This window comes from Sarcophilus harrisii, chromosome 6, assembly GCF_902635505.1.
Source record: "Sarcophilus harrisii chromosome 6, mSarHar1.11, whole genome shotgun sequence".
In the NCBI taxonomy this organism is placed as follows: domain Eukaryota; kingdom Metazoa; phylum Chordata; class Mammalia; order Dasyuromorphia; family Dasyuridae; genus Sarcophilus; species Sarcophilus harrisii.
Window position 1 is genome coordinate 27,314,184 of NC_045431.1, and position 16,024 is coordinate 27,330,207.

The following is a 16,024-nucleotide window of genomic DNA, read 5'->3' on the forward strand; positions in this document are numbered from 1 at the left end:
GGTCTCCCCATACTTCTCAAGCTGGAAGCTGAGTGGCCCCTGACAAACCACTTAGCAGACAGCAGCCCAATTCCAATATTGATCAACATGGAAGTTTTGACCTCTTCTGCTTCTTACCCTGTATCATTCATTCTCCCACACTCCCCAACTCCAACCACTATATTTAATGCAGAACTTAGTGTGGGCACCCAATTAGCATAGCCACCTGCAACTTAGAATTTCCAAGCTTAAGTGACCAGCCAGCCTCAGCTTCTGCAGTAACTGGAATTTACAGACATACCGCCATGATGGACTACATTGCAAATTCATGAACTACTTTTGTGCATATCATAGCACTTAGTGCTAAGTGCATAATAACTATTCATCAAATACACAATGATTTATTGAGGAGAAATGCATAAAAATGAAATTCAGTGCCAGGTATTTATCTTTCATGATGATGTTCATGGCTCTTCCTATAACTCTGAAATCGTCTGTGAACTGTTCATCTTTCCCGATTCTGACAAATTAATGCTTATGGCAGCCCTAAGGTTAGCCCAGAAAAGTCCATGCTTATTCTTCTCCTTGGGCCATTCCAAATAAGTTCTTTGTGCCATGAGAGATTTTAGCTTATGATATCTGGTAGGAATGATGTACTGGGGGATTGGTTCCAGTAATATGAGAATTAAATTATTAGAACCTTCATGAAATAGTTTGTGGTGAGCAAAGTAAAGTTCATAATGGCACCATTCACTCTGTACAAAGTTAGAGGACAAAACAAAGATAGATTTGTAGCTTTTCTCGATGCAGTTGATAATATTTTCAACAATACTCTTGCCAGGAATGAAGTGTCTCTCGTGGAGACAAAGCAATATGGAACTATCTTCTTTCTCTAGATTTGGTATCAGTTCATTCTTTACCCAGAGGGAATCCCCTTCATTGTATGAAATGAAAGCATGAAATTGGATTGTTCTCTTGAGTTCTTCTAAGGGCACATTCCTACTTCTATGCTGGGCCCGAGTCCACTGAACTATCATCCTCAGGTACCAGAGCAAATCCAAACGGATACAGAGCATCGCCATGATAACTGTCCAAATTAACCCGACTATCAGAATGACAGCAATCAGTAGAGGAGTGTTACAGGATAATTCTGGCAGATCAACATTCTCTAATAGAATTCCCTTTAATTCTAGAGGAAATTCACAGGTATAAGCATCCGGCCATCCAATCATCAAGCCCTGGGATTTTTTTTCTAGGTTGATGAAGTTTCTCAAGTCACAGGCGCATCTGAATGGGTTGCCTCCTGCTTTTAATGATTTTATTTCCTGGCAAGTCTGGAAGAAATCAAGAGATGGACTAATAATGGAATTCATTTCGATATTCAGCACAGAAAGTCGTTGGAAATTCTCACACCCAGGAAGATCAGTTAGAGAATTGGAGGCAATATTCAGTTCCCATAAAGCTTTCAGATTCTCAATTTCTCTGGGGATGGTTCTGATGTCATTATTACACAGATCAAGGACTTGGATGCTCTTTGGTATGCATTGGAAAACAGAGCCAGTAAATTTATTGGATGACAAATTCATGGTAGAGAGCGTTTCTGGCCAGTAGCAATCTTTTCCATCAGCATACTGCAGTAGATTCTGGCTTAGATCTAAGTGTACCAAGGATGTTTTGGTAGCAAAAGAACTCACTGTGGAAAGTGTTTCTAATTTATTCCTTTGCAAAATGAAAGTTTTCAGGTATGGCAGCTGAAGAGTGTTTAGAAATAATTCGTCCGTCAAGGCATTGTTGGCAAAATTCAGGTACTGAAATTTGGTGGGATATTTAGGAAAAACCACATGGGGCATCCCCCCATCTGATATTGTCAAGTTTGCGATGTCCATTTTGGTAAAGAACAAGTAGACTATATCCTGTCGGAAGGAATATGTCCTAACAGTCACATGTTCTACCTTTAGAGCTTTCATCGAGGTACTCGAATAGTTAAATAATCTGGATTTTAAATCACTTTGGGCTCCAATGATCAAATTCTGTACTTGTAATTGTTGAACTGATGAGTGCCAAACAAATTGCATTATTTCAACGAACTCCTGCCATGGTACGTGTATGTTACTGAGTAACAGATGAGAAGTTTTAGGATATTTTGGGCTCTCTAAAAGAGGATTCTTCTGACTTCCATAGCTTGTAAATTGATCCCTACTGACATTTGCCATTTCTAAGGTTTTGGAAGTGTGGATTCCATCACACAAAATAAATCTATAATCAGCATTCTCTGGAAGGACTATATGAAGTCTCTCAGTGTTTAAGACGGTCAAGCTGCCTTCTTCATAGTAAGAGAGATGGTTTAAGCCCAGGAAGAAAGTGCTGAGTTGCAAATGAGCCACTTTCTGCAAATCTGATTTTCGGATCTGGGCTCCACTCAATCCTAAAAATTCCATTTGGGACATACTGTCAAACTCCTGACAGATGGGAATGTTGTCAAAGTCATTAAAAGAAAGATCGAAATGCTTGAGGGAAAGAAGCGAATAACAAGAAATATTGCTCAGGTTATTGTAAGATAAATCTAAGTATTCTAACTCCTTGTTGAATCGGAAGATGTCCATATTCAGGTGTTGAATTCTGTTATGAGAAAGAATCAAAACTTTGAGCTTAGGGAAAGGACTGAAGTCCAGGTTCTGAGGCTGACATGGGATTTTGTTGGACAGATCCATTGTGGTAGCTTTTGGTGACATATCCTTAAGAACATTTTTAAGATAGTCTTGAGAACAGGTGGTAGTTAATTCCCTTAATCCAGGTAACAGTAGAGCACAACACAGCACAGACAGATCAATACTATACAGAATGTAAATGTTTCTGATAATTCCCATTATTTTCTTCCAATCGCTTTTGCTGGTTCTTCCAAGTCACATCTGAGGATGCGTCAAAGCCTAGAAAAACAATTTATAACATTATAAAACATTATAACATCTGGATGATAATATAACCTCATTTGGTTAATTAAGTCTCACAGAAAGAAAGATAAAACACAAGAATAGAGTGAGTTCTCAAAGAGCAATCATACGAATGCGGGAGATGTGTAAATAAATTCACCCAAGATGCATACAGAGCACAAGACAAGGGATCTTAGAGAAGAAGACTCATTTGACTGGGGGCAAGGAGAGATAGAAAAGGCTCCTCCAAAAGTTAGTGTTTGAGGTGAGTTTGAATTAAGCCTCAAGAGGGAGAAGGAAGAAGTCAGAGCCTCCCAGGCTGAGTGATAGACTGTGAAGGTAGAGTAGATGACAGCTTTTTTTCTAAAAGGAATAAAGTACTGAAGGATCGTTAGAAGCATGACTCCCACAGCTCTTAGCATAGTGTCTGGCATATGGTAGATGCTGAAGTAATGCTAACTGGCCATCTAGTTAAAGGTTGACTAATTTATCCGTGGTCACAAAGGTAGTGGTACGGTGTGAGAATATGGATAGATCTCCCCGATTCCAGATCCTAACATTAAATCATGCTGAAGGGCCCTAGAAGATCAAGGGAACCAGATAGCTAGATGGAAGCCCTGATTTCAGCAAACCTTTGCGATCTTTAAGGCTGGAAGGAAGATGTAGGTTTTAAGGTGAGGAGGAAAAGAAATGAAAGAGATCCCACTGGATAACTTTATTATTCTTGGTAAAGTAAGAGACCAGATTTGCTGAGAGTATAGGGAGTTAGGGATGGAGTTGGAGGCAGTAAAAAAAAATGTTGGAGATGATCACTGTAGGAAAATCCATAATGAAGAAATAAGGGATGGATGAAAACATTGTCACAAAGCAGTGAAAGCCCCAAGTCAGCTAGCATTCGTGAAGCACTTACTATGTATCAGACATTGTGCAGGATAGTTAGAACGCAATTGCAATGGATCAGATGAGCAAGGGGTATTATTCCTCGGATATTCCCTGCTCTACTGTTCAGGAACAGTGACAGAGATGGTAGATGGTCAGATAAATCTCGGGCCAGAATAGCCAAACGTCAATGGAGATAATGAGGAAGGTAAAGAGAGGTTCAGGAAATATAGTATTGAGGAAGAATTTTTTTTTTTTTTAATGAGAGATTATGGTCAAAGATTTTTCAGTATTCAAGATCTTGTCGGTTGCAAAGTTTGACATGTGATTGTTTTGGTGGATGGCAGAATTAAAGTAGACATAAAAGTTTTAGGAGTTGAGGAGTCATTTAGTCAATAAACATTTATTAAGCACTTATTGCATACTAGGCACTAGCTCAGCACTGGGGATATGAAGAAAGGTAAAAGATGGTCCAAGCTATGGGAATATAAAGAAAAGTGAAAGTCCCTCCTCTCAAGGAGCTCAGAATCTAATGGAGAAAATGACATGCAAATAATCCCGTGTAAACAATCTATAGACAGAATAACAGAAGGAAGGCACTGGCATTAATGAGAATTGGAAAAAGGCTTCTTAGAGAAAATAGGGTTTTAGCTGAGATTTGAAGCAAGGCTCTAGGAACTGAGAGGCCAGGGGGAGAAAAGACTCTTCAGTGTGAAGTGGTCAAGGATGGGAAAGAAGACCATAAACCCATTGCTAAAGCATTGAAGGACATATAAAGATTAATAGATGGTGGGGGCAAGGATTATAACCATCAGAAGGCATCAACTTCAAAAAAGGTGGGCTTATGGAATGGTGGTAGCAAAGGAACTGGTGGTGAAGGTCTCTTGGAAAAAGTTAAATTCATCATGGACCCCTGATGGCCAGTGGGGGATGTTAGACATAGACACATTCACCTAGTTAGACTTTAAGGAAACTGATTTCCCAACATTCATCCAAAAGGTGGAGGTGATCCCACACTCCAAGTTCAAAAAAGAAAAACAGATTCTCAGAGAATGAGGATTCAGTCATGATTGATTCCAAAGTAGCATGGACAGCAAAAGCACTAACTTCAATTGATCACAAGAAAAAAAACCTCGAGAGGATATGACTTCCTTCAAATCCTGCTCTTGACATCACTAGCTCTGGGATCAGTTAAATTTCCCGATTCCAAATCCAGCATTAAAGCTTGACAAAGGATCCCTATGGACACATACATTAGCAAAATTTTGCCATCTCTAAGGCCAGAAAATGAGAGGGCTAGACTGTGTGATTTTTCAAGCTCAAAATCTACAGGATCTCATGCAAAGGGGAAGGTACTGAAAGGGATTCCTAGTCAGCTCTCCCCTGAACTCAGATGAACAAGGTGAGGAAAAGCTTAAGAATGAAAAAAGATCTACCGAAGGCAGAGGATCATATAGTCAAAGAAAAATGCAAATGAGTCTTACAGACCCCTAAAATAATAGGGTGAGTTTGGAAAGGGAAAAGGAAAAGGAGATAAGAGGGATTTTCAAAGCTGAATTCGGGATAAGGAGAACAAACAGCAAAGATCTATGTTTTAGAACAGATGATGTAAAGTTAACAGGCTTCAAAGACAAAGTAAAAGCATAAGTAAAAGACACAAAAATTTGCCATGAACTAAAGTGACTTCACAATGCCCTTCTGGGTACAAGTATGGAATTTCCCCACTACCACTTCCTCAGAGACCAGCCTCAGCTCAGGTCCTCAATCGTTGTTCTTAATTTCATTTGTTAATTTTTTTCATCAACGGTTCATTGTTAAAGAGCTTTTTTTTTTTTTTTTTAAATGAAAGAGTCCATTTATAACAAAGAGGTGTCAACTGCTCCATCTAGAAGCTCCTGAAACATAAAGGGAAAAAAAATGCAGTCTTATTCATTCCAGCTGGAAGAGCTGTTCTATTCCTTCAGCTTTCTGAAAGAGGGAGATAAGAAGAATCTGGCTCCTGGATTCTCATGCTCTAATTCTAACCAGTTACCTTCCCCCTTGTATTGCTAATATTAAGTTTAAATATTCTTCCATTGCTCTATTCCCCGAAGAGATGAACTGTGGCCATGAACAATAAAAAAGTTTTTAGAGGAAAAAAATTCAAACTCATCTGAGTTTGCCTACATGCAGAACTTAGACACTTTCTTTTTTTTTTTTTTTAATGTAATTCAGCAAACCTTTATTACATGACTATTATGTTCAAAGCTTGATGGTAGGTGCTGAGGTACAATGACAAAAGAGTCCCTTCCCATACATTCTAGATCCTAATAGATCTAGGGAATCATCATTTATGGGATTTTGAATTGCAGCTTTTTCTTTCTTTCTTTCTTTCTTTTTAACTTTTAGGTAACTTCTAAAAAAAGGTAACATTTACCTCCTTTACTATTCCCTCTCCCAGGATGTCACTGGATTCTTCCCAATTCATTCTCTACAAATCCTTTGTGCAGATTTCACACTTATCACACCCAAATCAGCTCTCAGCTTAGTTCTGTCCCCTCCAGTATGATCCATTAGTCAACTCAATCCAATGTATTAATTCACTTATTAAATACCTATGGGCAAAGCATCGTGCTAGGTGTTTGAAGTCACAGAAACAAACAAAAAGTTGGTTTGTGCTTTCAGGAAGTTTTCACTTTGCTTAGGCGGACAACTTACACAGAGAAGTGTTATACCACAGTTTCCTTTAATTGTCCTGCCTCAGTTTCCCTGAATTGTCTTGCCTCAGTTTCCCTAAATTGTTTTGCCTCAGTTTCCCTGAATTGTCCTGCCTCAGTTTTCCTGAATTGTTCTGCCTCAACCTCCCCCCCCCCACTTCCTGACTGTTAGAATTGATGTAAATCAGGGCTGGTTGCCCTGACCATTAGCATTCCATAAGAGCAGACGGCTCATCTCAGATACCTAGCTGGCATCCTTCATCTCTCCTTCCAGACCTCCGGTCTCTAGCTTGACCTCCTACTCCACTCCCAATTTATAGGGATTTATGGTCCTTCCATACCCCCAACCTGTCAGAACCAGATTTATGGTCCATTCCTGGAAATTCCCACTGACCAGTGCTTGCTCACTCCACTCCCTGCCTTTGTTTTCCTGATCACTGAAGTCTTGTAAAAATCCCCGGAATTCTTCATTCTCCACTGAATGCTTTGAGACTCAAGTCTCATTCAGTCTGTTGTGGTCAACATGGATCCGGTTTTGGCCCCGGACAATCTCTCCCTCGCGATAAAATATTAAAAACTTTCTAATCTCTATCTTGCCTCAGTTTCTCCAGCATTACAGAAGGAAATGCCAGATAGCTTGAGGAGGGAGGGAAACCACTGACAGCTAGAACAGAAAAAACAAACAAAACCCTGTTGAATTGAAGTGGATTAAAGTTCAGTTAGAGACACCTGACCCAAGTCTTGAGGAAGTTAGGGGATCTAAGAGGCAGAGGGGAGGATAGAGTAAATTGCATACCTGGGAGAGGGGGCCTTTGCCAAGGAGACAGCTAGGAGAAGGCATGTGGAAAATTCATTTAAAAAAAAATACACCAAGAGGGAACTGAAAACCAAATAAAATAATTACTACTTCATCAGCTGCTTAATAGCTAATAAACTTCAGTAATTCTTATGCTGACTTGGGTTTTCAAGTGTCCATTATTTAGCAAGCATATCCCAGCAGCACCCAAGCCAGCCTAGACTCACAGTCTCAAGAGTTTCAGGTAGAAAAACATCTCGATTTCTGTAAAAACAAATCCTGAGCTTTTATAATCTGAACTTTGGGAAGGGATTAAGCTGATTAAAATGGTATATTAAGAAGATTATTGTGGCAGCAGGGTGCAGAAAAAAATTTAGAAAAGCAGAAGACAAAAAACCGAGAGAATGGTTTTAATTCAATCCAATGCCATTTAGCAAATATTTATTAATTGCTTATTATAAGCAAAAGGTATTGTGCTGGGTGTCAGGGTTAGAAGCTTAGATAATGTTTTGGACTTGAATGTAAAAGGAGTAAAAGATAAAGTTTGAGTTGTTTGGGTTTGGGCACAATGACATAAATTAATTAGGTGAAATGACAACAGATAAGCACCAAACTGCAAAAAGCTGAATTGAAAGCATGTTGATAATAGATAAAAAAATAGATGTTGATAATTTTGAATTGAGAGCAGAAAAAGAGAAGAAAGGATACCAGTAAAACTGCCCATCAATGTCTAAATTCAGACTTAATTATCTATAGACAATATAATATCTTTATTTAATTTTTAATTTTTTTAAAAATTCAAGACAGTTTCTAATTCAAACACATATTAATTCAGAATTCTTAAAAAAAATCTTCAGTGCAATACTTTTGTTTACTACTCACGGATCAATATGAGAAAAAAAATTCACAAACACTAAAATCTTATTTAAAATTCACTTTTCTTTCCTCCCTTAGAGTAGATCCAATATCATGCAGTTTGGAAAGACCTAAGAAATTCAAGACCTTTACTCTATGGCACGGTTTCTTAATCTATTTTTGGGCCATGGATCCCTTCAGCTTTCTGGGGAAGCTTAAAACAATTGTGGTTACATTCATAACTAAAGAAAATGCTCAATTTCATTTAGAGGTTAGTAAAAATAAAAGCATTATTTTTTCCCCTATCCATTCCCCAACTTCACAGCCCCCTTGAAATTTTTCCAAAGCTCTCTTGGGATTTTGTGGACCCCAGGGCAAGAACCTTGGAAGTAGATAAATAAGAAAAATGAAGAATTCTTACCCTTAAGTTTGCAACTATTTCAACAGAAGCAGCAGGTGCCTTTGAGAAAACAAGACCAGTTTGCTCCAATTCAAGTCTGCCAAGATTTATGATGAAATCCTGTCCCTTTGGGGGGAAGAGAGCCACCTACCGCTCATGGGCAGTTTCATATAGGATGCACATATTGAATTCTTGCGCTTCATTTTTATTATCTCTTTTAGTAAGTGTTTTTAAGTGGAGTGGCTGAGCTTGGGGCCAAGTGGGAAGGACTTTATCCAAGTTAAAGGATTCTAAGTAAAACAACATTTTAAAGGGATTACAAGAAGGAAACACAAACCGGGGAAGAAAATGTGTTTCTTGGGTCCAGAATTTGAGTATTTGATTTAGGTAACATGCTAACTTCCTGTGTAGAAAGAAGAAAAATAAACTCTCTGAACAAAGAAGAATAGTAACAGTCAACTTTCTGTGAACTGGTTCTTTGAAGGAGGATAATTATATTCAGCCTTTGGTATCAAAGAAGTATATTTCAGGTCAGCTCATGAATTAAAAAAAAAAAACTTTTAAACACTTCTTTCTGTTGTTGTTTTAAACATCACTGTCACTTCCTAATCTTCTCCCCTATTTTGTGCATATGGCTGGACATATACACACACACACACACCCCATCCTAGAAATCTTCCCCTCTTTGTAACAAAAAGAAATAAGTATTTTATCATCTATAGTATTTGCTATATATGCAACATTCTCTCTCTGTAGCCCACCACTTCTTTATTGGAACAGAGAGGGGAATATATTTTATCATCAGTCCCTTGGAACCAAGATTAGTTATTCCCCTCATCTCTAATGTTTTTTTTTTTTTTAGCATTATTTTCCCTCACATTTATAGTCATTGTTTATATTATTGTCCAGACTTTTCTTTGTTCTACATTTCTAAGCTTCTCAGAATTTCATCTATTTATTGTTTCTTAAAATTACTCCACAACATCCCTAGGACAGTATTTGTTCAATCATTTACCAACTGATTAGTTTATGATTTAGTCAGCACAAAAAATGGCAGTTTACCTCATTTTGACTTCTCTGAGCTCAACTAATTTCAGCCTATTTTACCTTGTCAGGGAAGAATAGTTTATATTAATTAATCTCCTCAGCAAAATAGAAACTGAAAGAGTTGAATGTAAGCAAAAGCAGAACTATTCTGTGTAATTATTTTACTATTTTTCTGTCTGATTAACTCCACCTGGCCAAGAAATTATTATATGCACGAATAAGGTTTGACTCATGTCCCTCCAGATACCATATTTTTATCCGGTCTACCCTCATAAGGAAATGACCTTTTGTTGCTCCCCTACTTCCTTGACTGGGCTCAGACTTCCAGAATTTTAAGAATTGAAAAGGGCATTAAAGGTTATATTATACATCTCAACCTAAAATATGGAATAAGACTATAATACTAATTGTTGGTTATTCAGACTCAGCTTAAATGATCTCCAGGGATGGGGACCTAGGCAATTTCTGAGGTAGACTGTCCCATGTTTGGATAGCTCTTCCCCTCACATTATAATGGTGAAGCTCTTTATTTACTTCACTCCTTAGGAACGTGAAAAATTTTATTTAAAAAATACTTATAGAAGAATTGCACATGTTTAACATATATTGGATTATTTGTCATCTAGGGAGAGGATGATGGGAAGGGAGGGAGAAAAAAATTTGGGACACAAGTTTTTGCAAGGGTGAATGTTGAAAACTATCTCTGCATATGTTTTGAAAATGAAAAGCTTCTAAAATATGTATCTTTATTTTTTGGTCCTTATTCTTCTTACAATTAATCAATAACCTATTAGTAAGTGCTTACAATGTTAAAGGAACAATACTAGGGCTAGACACTGAGGGCTTTTGTCTTTATGTCAAAAATGAAATAGTCTGCTCTCAAATAAGATTTTCTTTGTAAAATGCTAAACCCAGTGCCAGGCACATAGGAGGCACTCAATAAAGTTCCCTCCTTCCCTCTCAGGCAACGCAGATATATTCCATTGGGGAAAACAATACATACACATAGAAGAAAATACGTATTGTGACTAATCCCCTTATCCCAATTGGGAGGATGCTGGTGTTCTTGACAAAAATGAGATTCAGAAGAGAAGGTTTTAGGGGAAGATATTGAATTCTGGTTTTGATAGATTGAGTTTCAGTGGGAAACTTTGAATAAACTGAAGCAAACTCAATTTGCTTATTGGTCTTTTAGTCTGAAATTACCAGTTGGAGCTCAGGAAAGAAATTAGGGTCGACACAGCTCTGGGAGTCATCCATATAAAGATGATCATTGAACTTATGGGAATTGATGAGGTCATAGAGTGGAAAAAGAAGGGAGTTCATGACAGCCTTGGGGACATTGAAGGTGAGACATGATTAAAAGTCCAGCAAAGCATGTTTGGAGGCAGTCAAGGAGTCAGTAGATAGGAAGAGATTAAAGTGAGGGAAAACAATTATGGAAGCAATCTACTGAAGAGATGGGAGGCAATGAGATCAAGGGCACAAATAGAAAACTTGGGATAGGAAAGGGCTACTTCTTTAGCAGAGTTTGGAGTAAAGGGGGGATGGCAAAAGCTGATGTCAATGGGTTTTAAGAGGTAGAGAAAGGAGAAAAAGGAGCTCCAGAAGAAATGGTTTTATTTTCTCTTTTCCTTCCCCCCATACCCAACTAGTTGGATAAATCTAATTGATTCTTCCTCCAACACCTCTTATACTCATCTCATGCTCACCAATCTCATTCAGTCCCTCAACATTTCCTAAAATCTTAGACTCACCAAATCTCAGAATTGGAAGAGTCTTGGTGGTCATTTAATTCAACTCATATGGAAAAATAATGCTTACTGTGACATGCCTTTGAAATGATCTTCCAGCCTCTGAGAGAAGACCAACATGAAGGGGGAACTATAAACTCTCAAGACAGGATATTCTATTTTTGGATAGTTCTAATTGTTAACAAGCTCTTTCTGACACTGAGACTAAAATCATCTCTTTGAAACTCTTCCCTAACGTCCCCAGTCCTGCCCTCTGAGACCAAACAATACAAGTCTAACATCTCCTCTATATGTGGAGGAAAGTATTCAATCCTTTCTGCTCCTTCCACACTGCTGGAAGAAGGAGAAAACAATCCTACCCAAGCCCCATCACTCAGACTTTACATGTCTTCCCTCTGACCTTTTCCATTCTCATAAGCAACTGGAGATTTAATCAACTACATCCTGTAGCAACACTTTGCTTGCTTTGGGCTTAGGTGCAATATAGTAGTCCTCGGATCCCTTTCATTGCCCTTTTATGGAGTTTATAACAAAAATTATTAATATCATCACAATAGCTCAGAATCCCAAATAAGAAAAATTACTAACAGTTGGACAGAGGTTTGATTCTCTCCCCTAACTAAAAGCTTGTGTATTGCCAGCTAAGCTCTGGCATTTTTGTATTTGGAGCAATATCAGGGCATAGGAAATGCTCAGGAAAAGTGAACAAAATACATCACAGTGTCTGTTACTAGAAGGAAATTTAGGGAAAGAGTAAAACTTTCTTGGTTTCCCAAGAGGTGAGTTCCCTATTCCCAAATGCCTGAAGATGCTACAGAATATAAAATTATTAGCCTGCTTACTGTTACTCCCACAGTATTCCCTCTTTTACTCCTTTATTCTGGAAACTACCTGTTACCTGTAGGAGAAAGGCAATCTCCATTGTTTGACATGTAAAACTCTTCACAATCTAGTACCAGATGTGTACTCTTTCCTGAATGATAATACAGCTTTGCCTCATGCATTCTTCTATATAATATTCCACATTCCCAATCTGCTCATTTTGCTCAGGTTGTCTTCCAGGCCTAGAATGCCCCCCTCCTTACCTCTCCTTTTTGGGGCTCTTTCAATGGCGGCTGGGTGGTGAAATGGATAGCGTGCTGGTGTTGAAATCAGAAGACAAATTCAAATCTGACCTCAGGCGCTTACTAGCTAGATGATCCAGGGCCAGCCACTTAAAATTAACCCTGTTTGTCTCAGTTCCTCATCTGTAAAATAAGTTAGAAAAGGAAGTGGCTAATCACTCCAGGATCTTTGCCAAGAAAGCCCCAAATAGGATCATGGAAACTCAGATATGACTGAAACAGGTGCACAACAACAGTCCTCTTCAAAGCTAATCCCAAATAGTGGTCTTCCTTGATTCCTCCCCACCCCCTTTCCCCATTATTAGTGCCCTTCTCCCCTAAATTAATTTGTTTTGAGTATTGATTTTATTTTTGTTCATTTACATACTTTTGGTTTTTCATTTACATTTACTTCCTAGTGTTCATATTGTTCCCTTTCTGACCTCCTCACAACTAAAATGTTAATTTTTAGCCTAACGCTATTGATGGCACATAGTAGGTGTTTTATGGATGGAGCTGATTTAAATTCTGTTTCCTGTATCAGCTACAACTATTGCAGATCACACTCCTTCTCCTACCTCAAAGACCCTTTCATAAGTCTTTCTTGCTTAATAGTGATAGTGATAATGGTGAGAAATATTGTGAGAAAAGACAAAGTAGTGAGAAAGGGAGACTAAGAAGTTATAACTATCTTCCCTTTATGCCCATCATCCATTTTGTTTTTCCTGTTTGAGTACAATGATCAGATTACAGAATGTAATCACTCCCGTTTTGTATCTACTAAACCCTAATATTGTAATTCCAAATGGAATATTCAAATTTCATGCTATCCTTCTTGTTGATACTTTTGGTTGTGACATATCAAATACATCCCAACAAACAAAATTGTTCTACAAAATGCATTTCCTGAAAACAGTTAAGTAAAACTGAGAGTAGTTATGACTAACAATACATGCCAATTTTCTTTTCTTTTCTTTTCTTTTTTTAATTCACATTGCTTTATTAATCAAGAGCAAAAGAAAAAAAAAACCATGGGAGAGAGTAAAAAAAAAAAAAAAAAAAAAAAAAACAGAGAAAAGAAGTGAACCTAGCATGTGTTGATTTACATTCAATCTCCTTAGTTCTTTTTCTGGATGCAGATGGCATTTTCTGTCCAAAGTCTCTTGGGATTGCTTTGGATCACTGAACCACTGAGAAAAACCACACCTTTCATGATTGATCATCGCATATTCTTGCTATTACTGTGAACAATGTATTCCTGTTCTGCTCGTTTCACTCAGCTTCAGTTCATGGCAGTCTTTTCAGACATTTCTAAAATCAGCTTGTTCATCATTTTTTTATAGAACAATAATATCCCATTAACTTCATATACCACAACTTGTTCAACTAATTGATAGGCACCTACTCATTTTCCAATTCTTTGCCACTACAAAAAGGGTTCCCACAAATATTATTTGCACATGTGGGTCCCTTTCCCTCCTTTATGATTTCCTTAGGATACAGACCCAGTGATGGCTCTTCTGTGAGAAAGAGTATGCACAGTTTTATGGCCCTTTGGGCATAGTTCCCGATTGCTCTCCAGAATGGTTGGTTTGTTCACAATTCCATCAACAATGTATCAGTGTCCCTGTTTTCCCACATCCCCTCCAATATTTGTCATTTTCTTTTCCTGTCATCTTAGCCAATCTGAAAGGTATGAGATGGTACCTCAGAGTTGTTTTAATTTGTATTTTTCTTTTCTTTTCTTTTCTTTTTTTTAGATCTATAGAAATTTGCATTTTTCTAATCAATAGTGACTTAGGTTATTTTTTCATATGATTTATTGATGGCTTTAATTTCATCATCTGAAAATTGTCTGTTCATATCCTTTGACTATCAATTGAGGAATGACTTGTATCCTTATAGATTTGACATAGTACTTTATATATTTTAGCAATGAGAAGTTTTTCAGAAACACTGGCTGAAAAATTTTTATCAGCTTTGTACTTCTCTTTTAATCTTATTTCTGTTGGTTTTGTTTATTCAAAATCTTTTTCAATTTAATGTAACCAAAGTTGTTAATTTTGCCTTTCATAATAAAACTTTTGAAATAAGCCAACATTTCTAATACAATGTTGAATAATAGTGATAATGGGCACCCTTGTCTCACTCTTGAGCTTATTGGGAATGTCTCCAGCTTCTCCCCATTACAAATTATGCTTGCTGTTAGTTTTAGATAGCTATTGCTTATTATTTTAAGGAAAGCTCCATTTATCTCTATGCTCTCTAGTATTTTTAATAAGAATGGGTGCTGTCTTTTGTCAAAAGTTTTTTCTGTATCTATTGAGATTGTCATCTGATTTCTGTTGGTTTTGTTATTGATATGGTTGATTATGGTAATAGTTTTCTTGATATTGAACCAGCCCTGCATTCCTGGTATAAATCCCACTTGGTCATAGTGTATTATTTATTGATAAGTTGCTGTAATTTCTTTGTAAATATTTTATTTAATATATTTGCATCAATATTCATTAGGGAGATTGGTCTGTAATTTTCTTTTTCTGTTTTGACTTTTCCTGGTTTAGGTATCAATACCATATTTTTGTCATAAAAGGAATATGACAGTACTCCTTCTTTACTTATTTTTCCAAATAGTTTATATATTATTTTTTAATTATTTTTTAAATACTTGGTAAAATTCACTTATGAATCCATGTCACCCTGGAGATTTTTTCTTCAGGAGGTCATTAATGGTTTGTTCAATTTCTTTTTTCTAAAATGGGACTATTCAAGTAATTTATTTCCTTTTCTATTAATATGGGCAATTTATATTTTTGTAAATATTCATCTATTTTGGTTAGATTGCCAGATTTGCTGTTATACTGTTAGGCAAAATAGCTACTTTAATTTCTTTGTCATTGGTGATTCATGCTAATTTTCACTTTTATCTCTTAGAATTTTTTTTTAAAACAAGTAGGAGGAAATGTGATTTAATATAAATGATTTGGATTCAACTTGATCTATTGTATTTTACCTTTTTCATTGCCCTCTGGTATTGTCTTCATTTATACTGTTATGGTCATTGTGTATATTGTTTTGGTCTTACTCTCTTCATTCTGTATTACTTTATACAGGTCTTACTAAGTTTTTCTGAATTTTTCATATTCATTGTTCTTTCTAGGGCAATAACATTTCTACAGACATTTGTTTAGCCATTTCCAAATCATTTAGAAGTTTATTTCCAGTTTTTTACTATTATAAATAGTGCATCCATATTTTTGTACATATGGACTTTTTCTTGCAATCAGTAACTTTCTTGGAGGTATAAACCCACTTGTGGGATCACTGGGCTAAAGGATGTCAACATTTTGACATAATTCCCAATTGTTTTCTAGAACTATTAGGCCAATTCAAAGTTCTAGCAGCAGCAAATTAGTATACCTGTCCCCTCCAACAACTAACACGTAAAATTGTCTTAAATTCCATTAATTGTCCATTAAATAATCCATTAAATTGTCCTAAAATTCCATTATGTTCTTAAGAAGTCAGATAAAGTCTACTTTTTTGGCCCATCTCCTCACCCACAGTCATCTGTCCCTCTTAGGA

At 36.9% G+C, this 16,024-nt stretch overlaps 1 protein-coding gene across 1 annotated transcript; it reads right to left on the reverse strand.

Moving 5' to 3' along the window:
* Positions 1-364: 364 nt before the first annotated feature.
* TLR10 (toll like receptor 10) lies at positions 365-12,550 on the reverse strand. The gene is made up of 2 exons (XM_012552287.3): positions 12,422-12,550; positions 365-2,906 (listed from the first exon to the last, which is right to left on the reverse strand). Exon 2 carries the CDS (start codon positions 2,844-2,846, stop codon positions 456-458), a length of 2,391 nt encoding a protein of 796 aa, XP_012407741.1. The 5' UTR covers positions 2,847-2,906; positions 12,422-12,550; the 3' UTR covers positions 365-455.
* Positions 12,551-16,024: the final 3,474 nt, after the last annotated feature.

What these genes read in the sequence shown, in the direction of transcription:
- TLR10 (XM_012552287.3), bottom strand. Translation starts at nt 2,846, where the DNA reads ATGGGAATTATCAGAAACATTTACATTCTGTATAGTATTGATCTGTCT.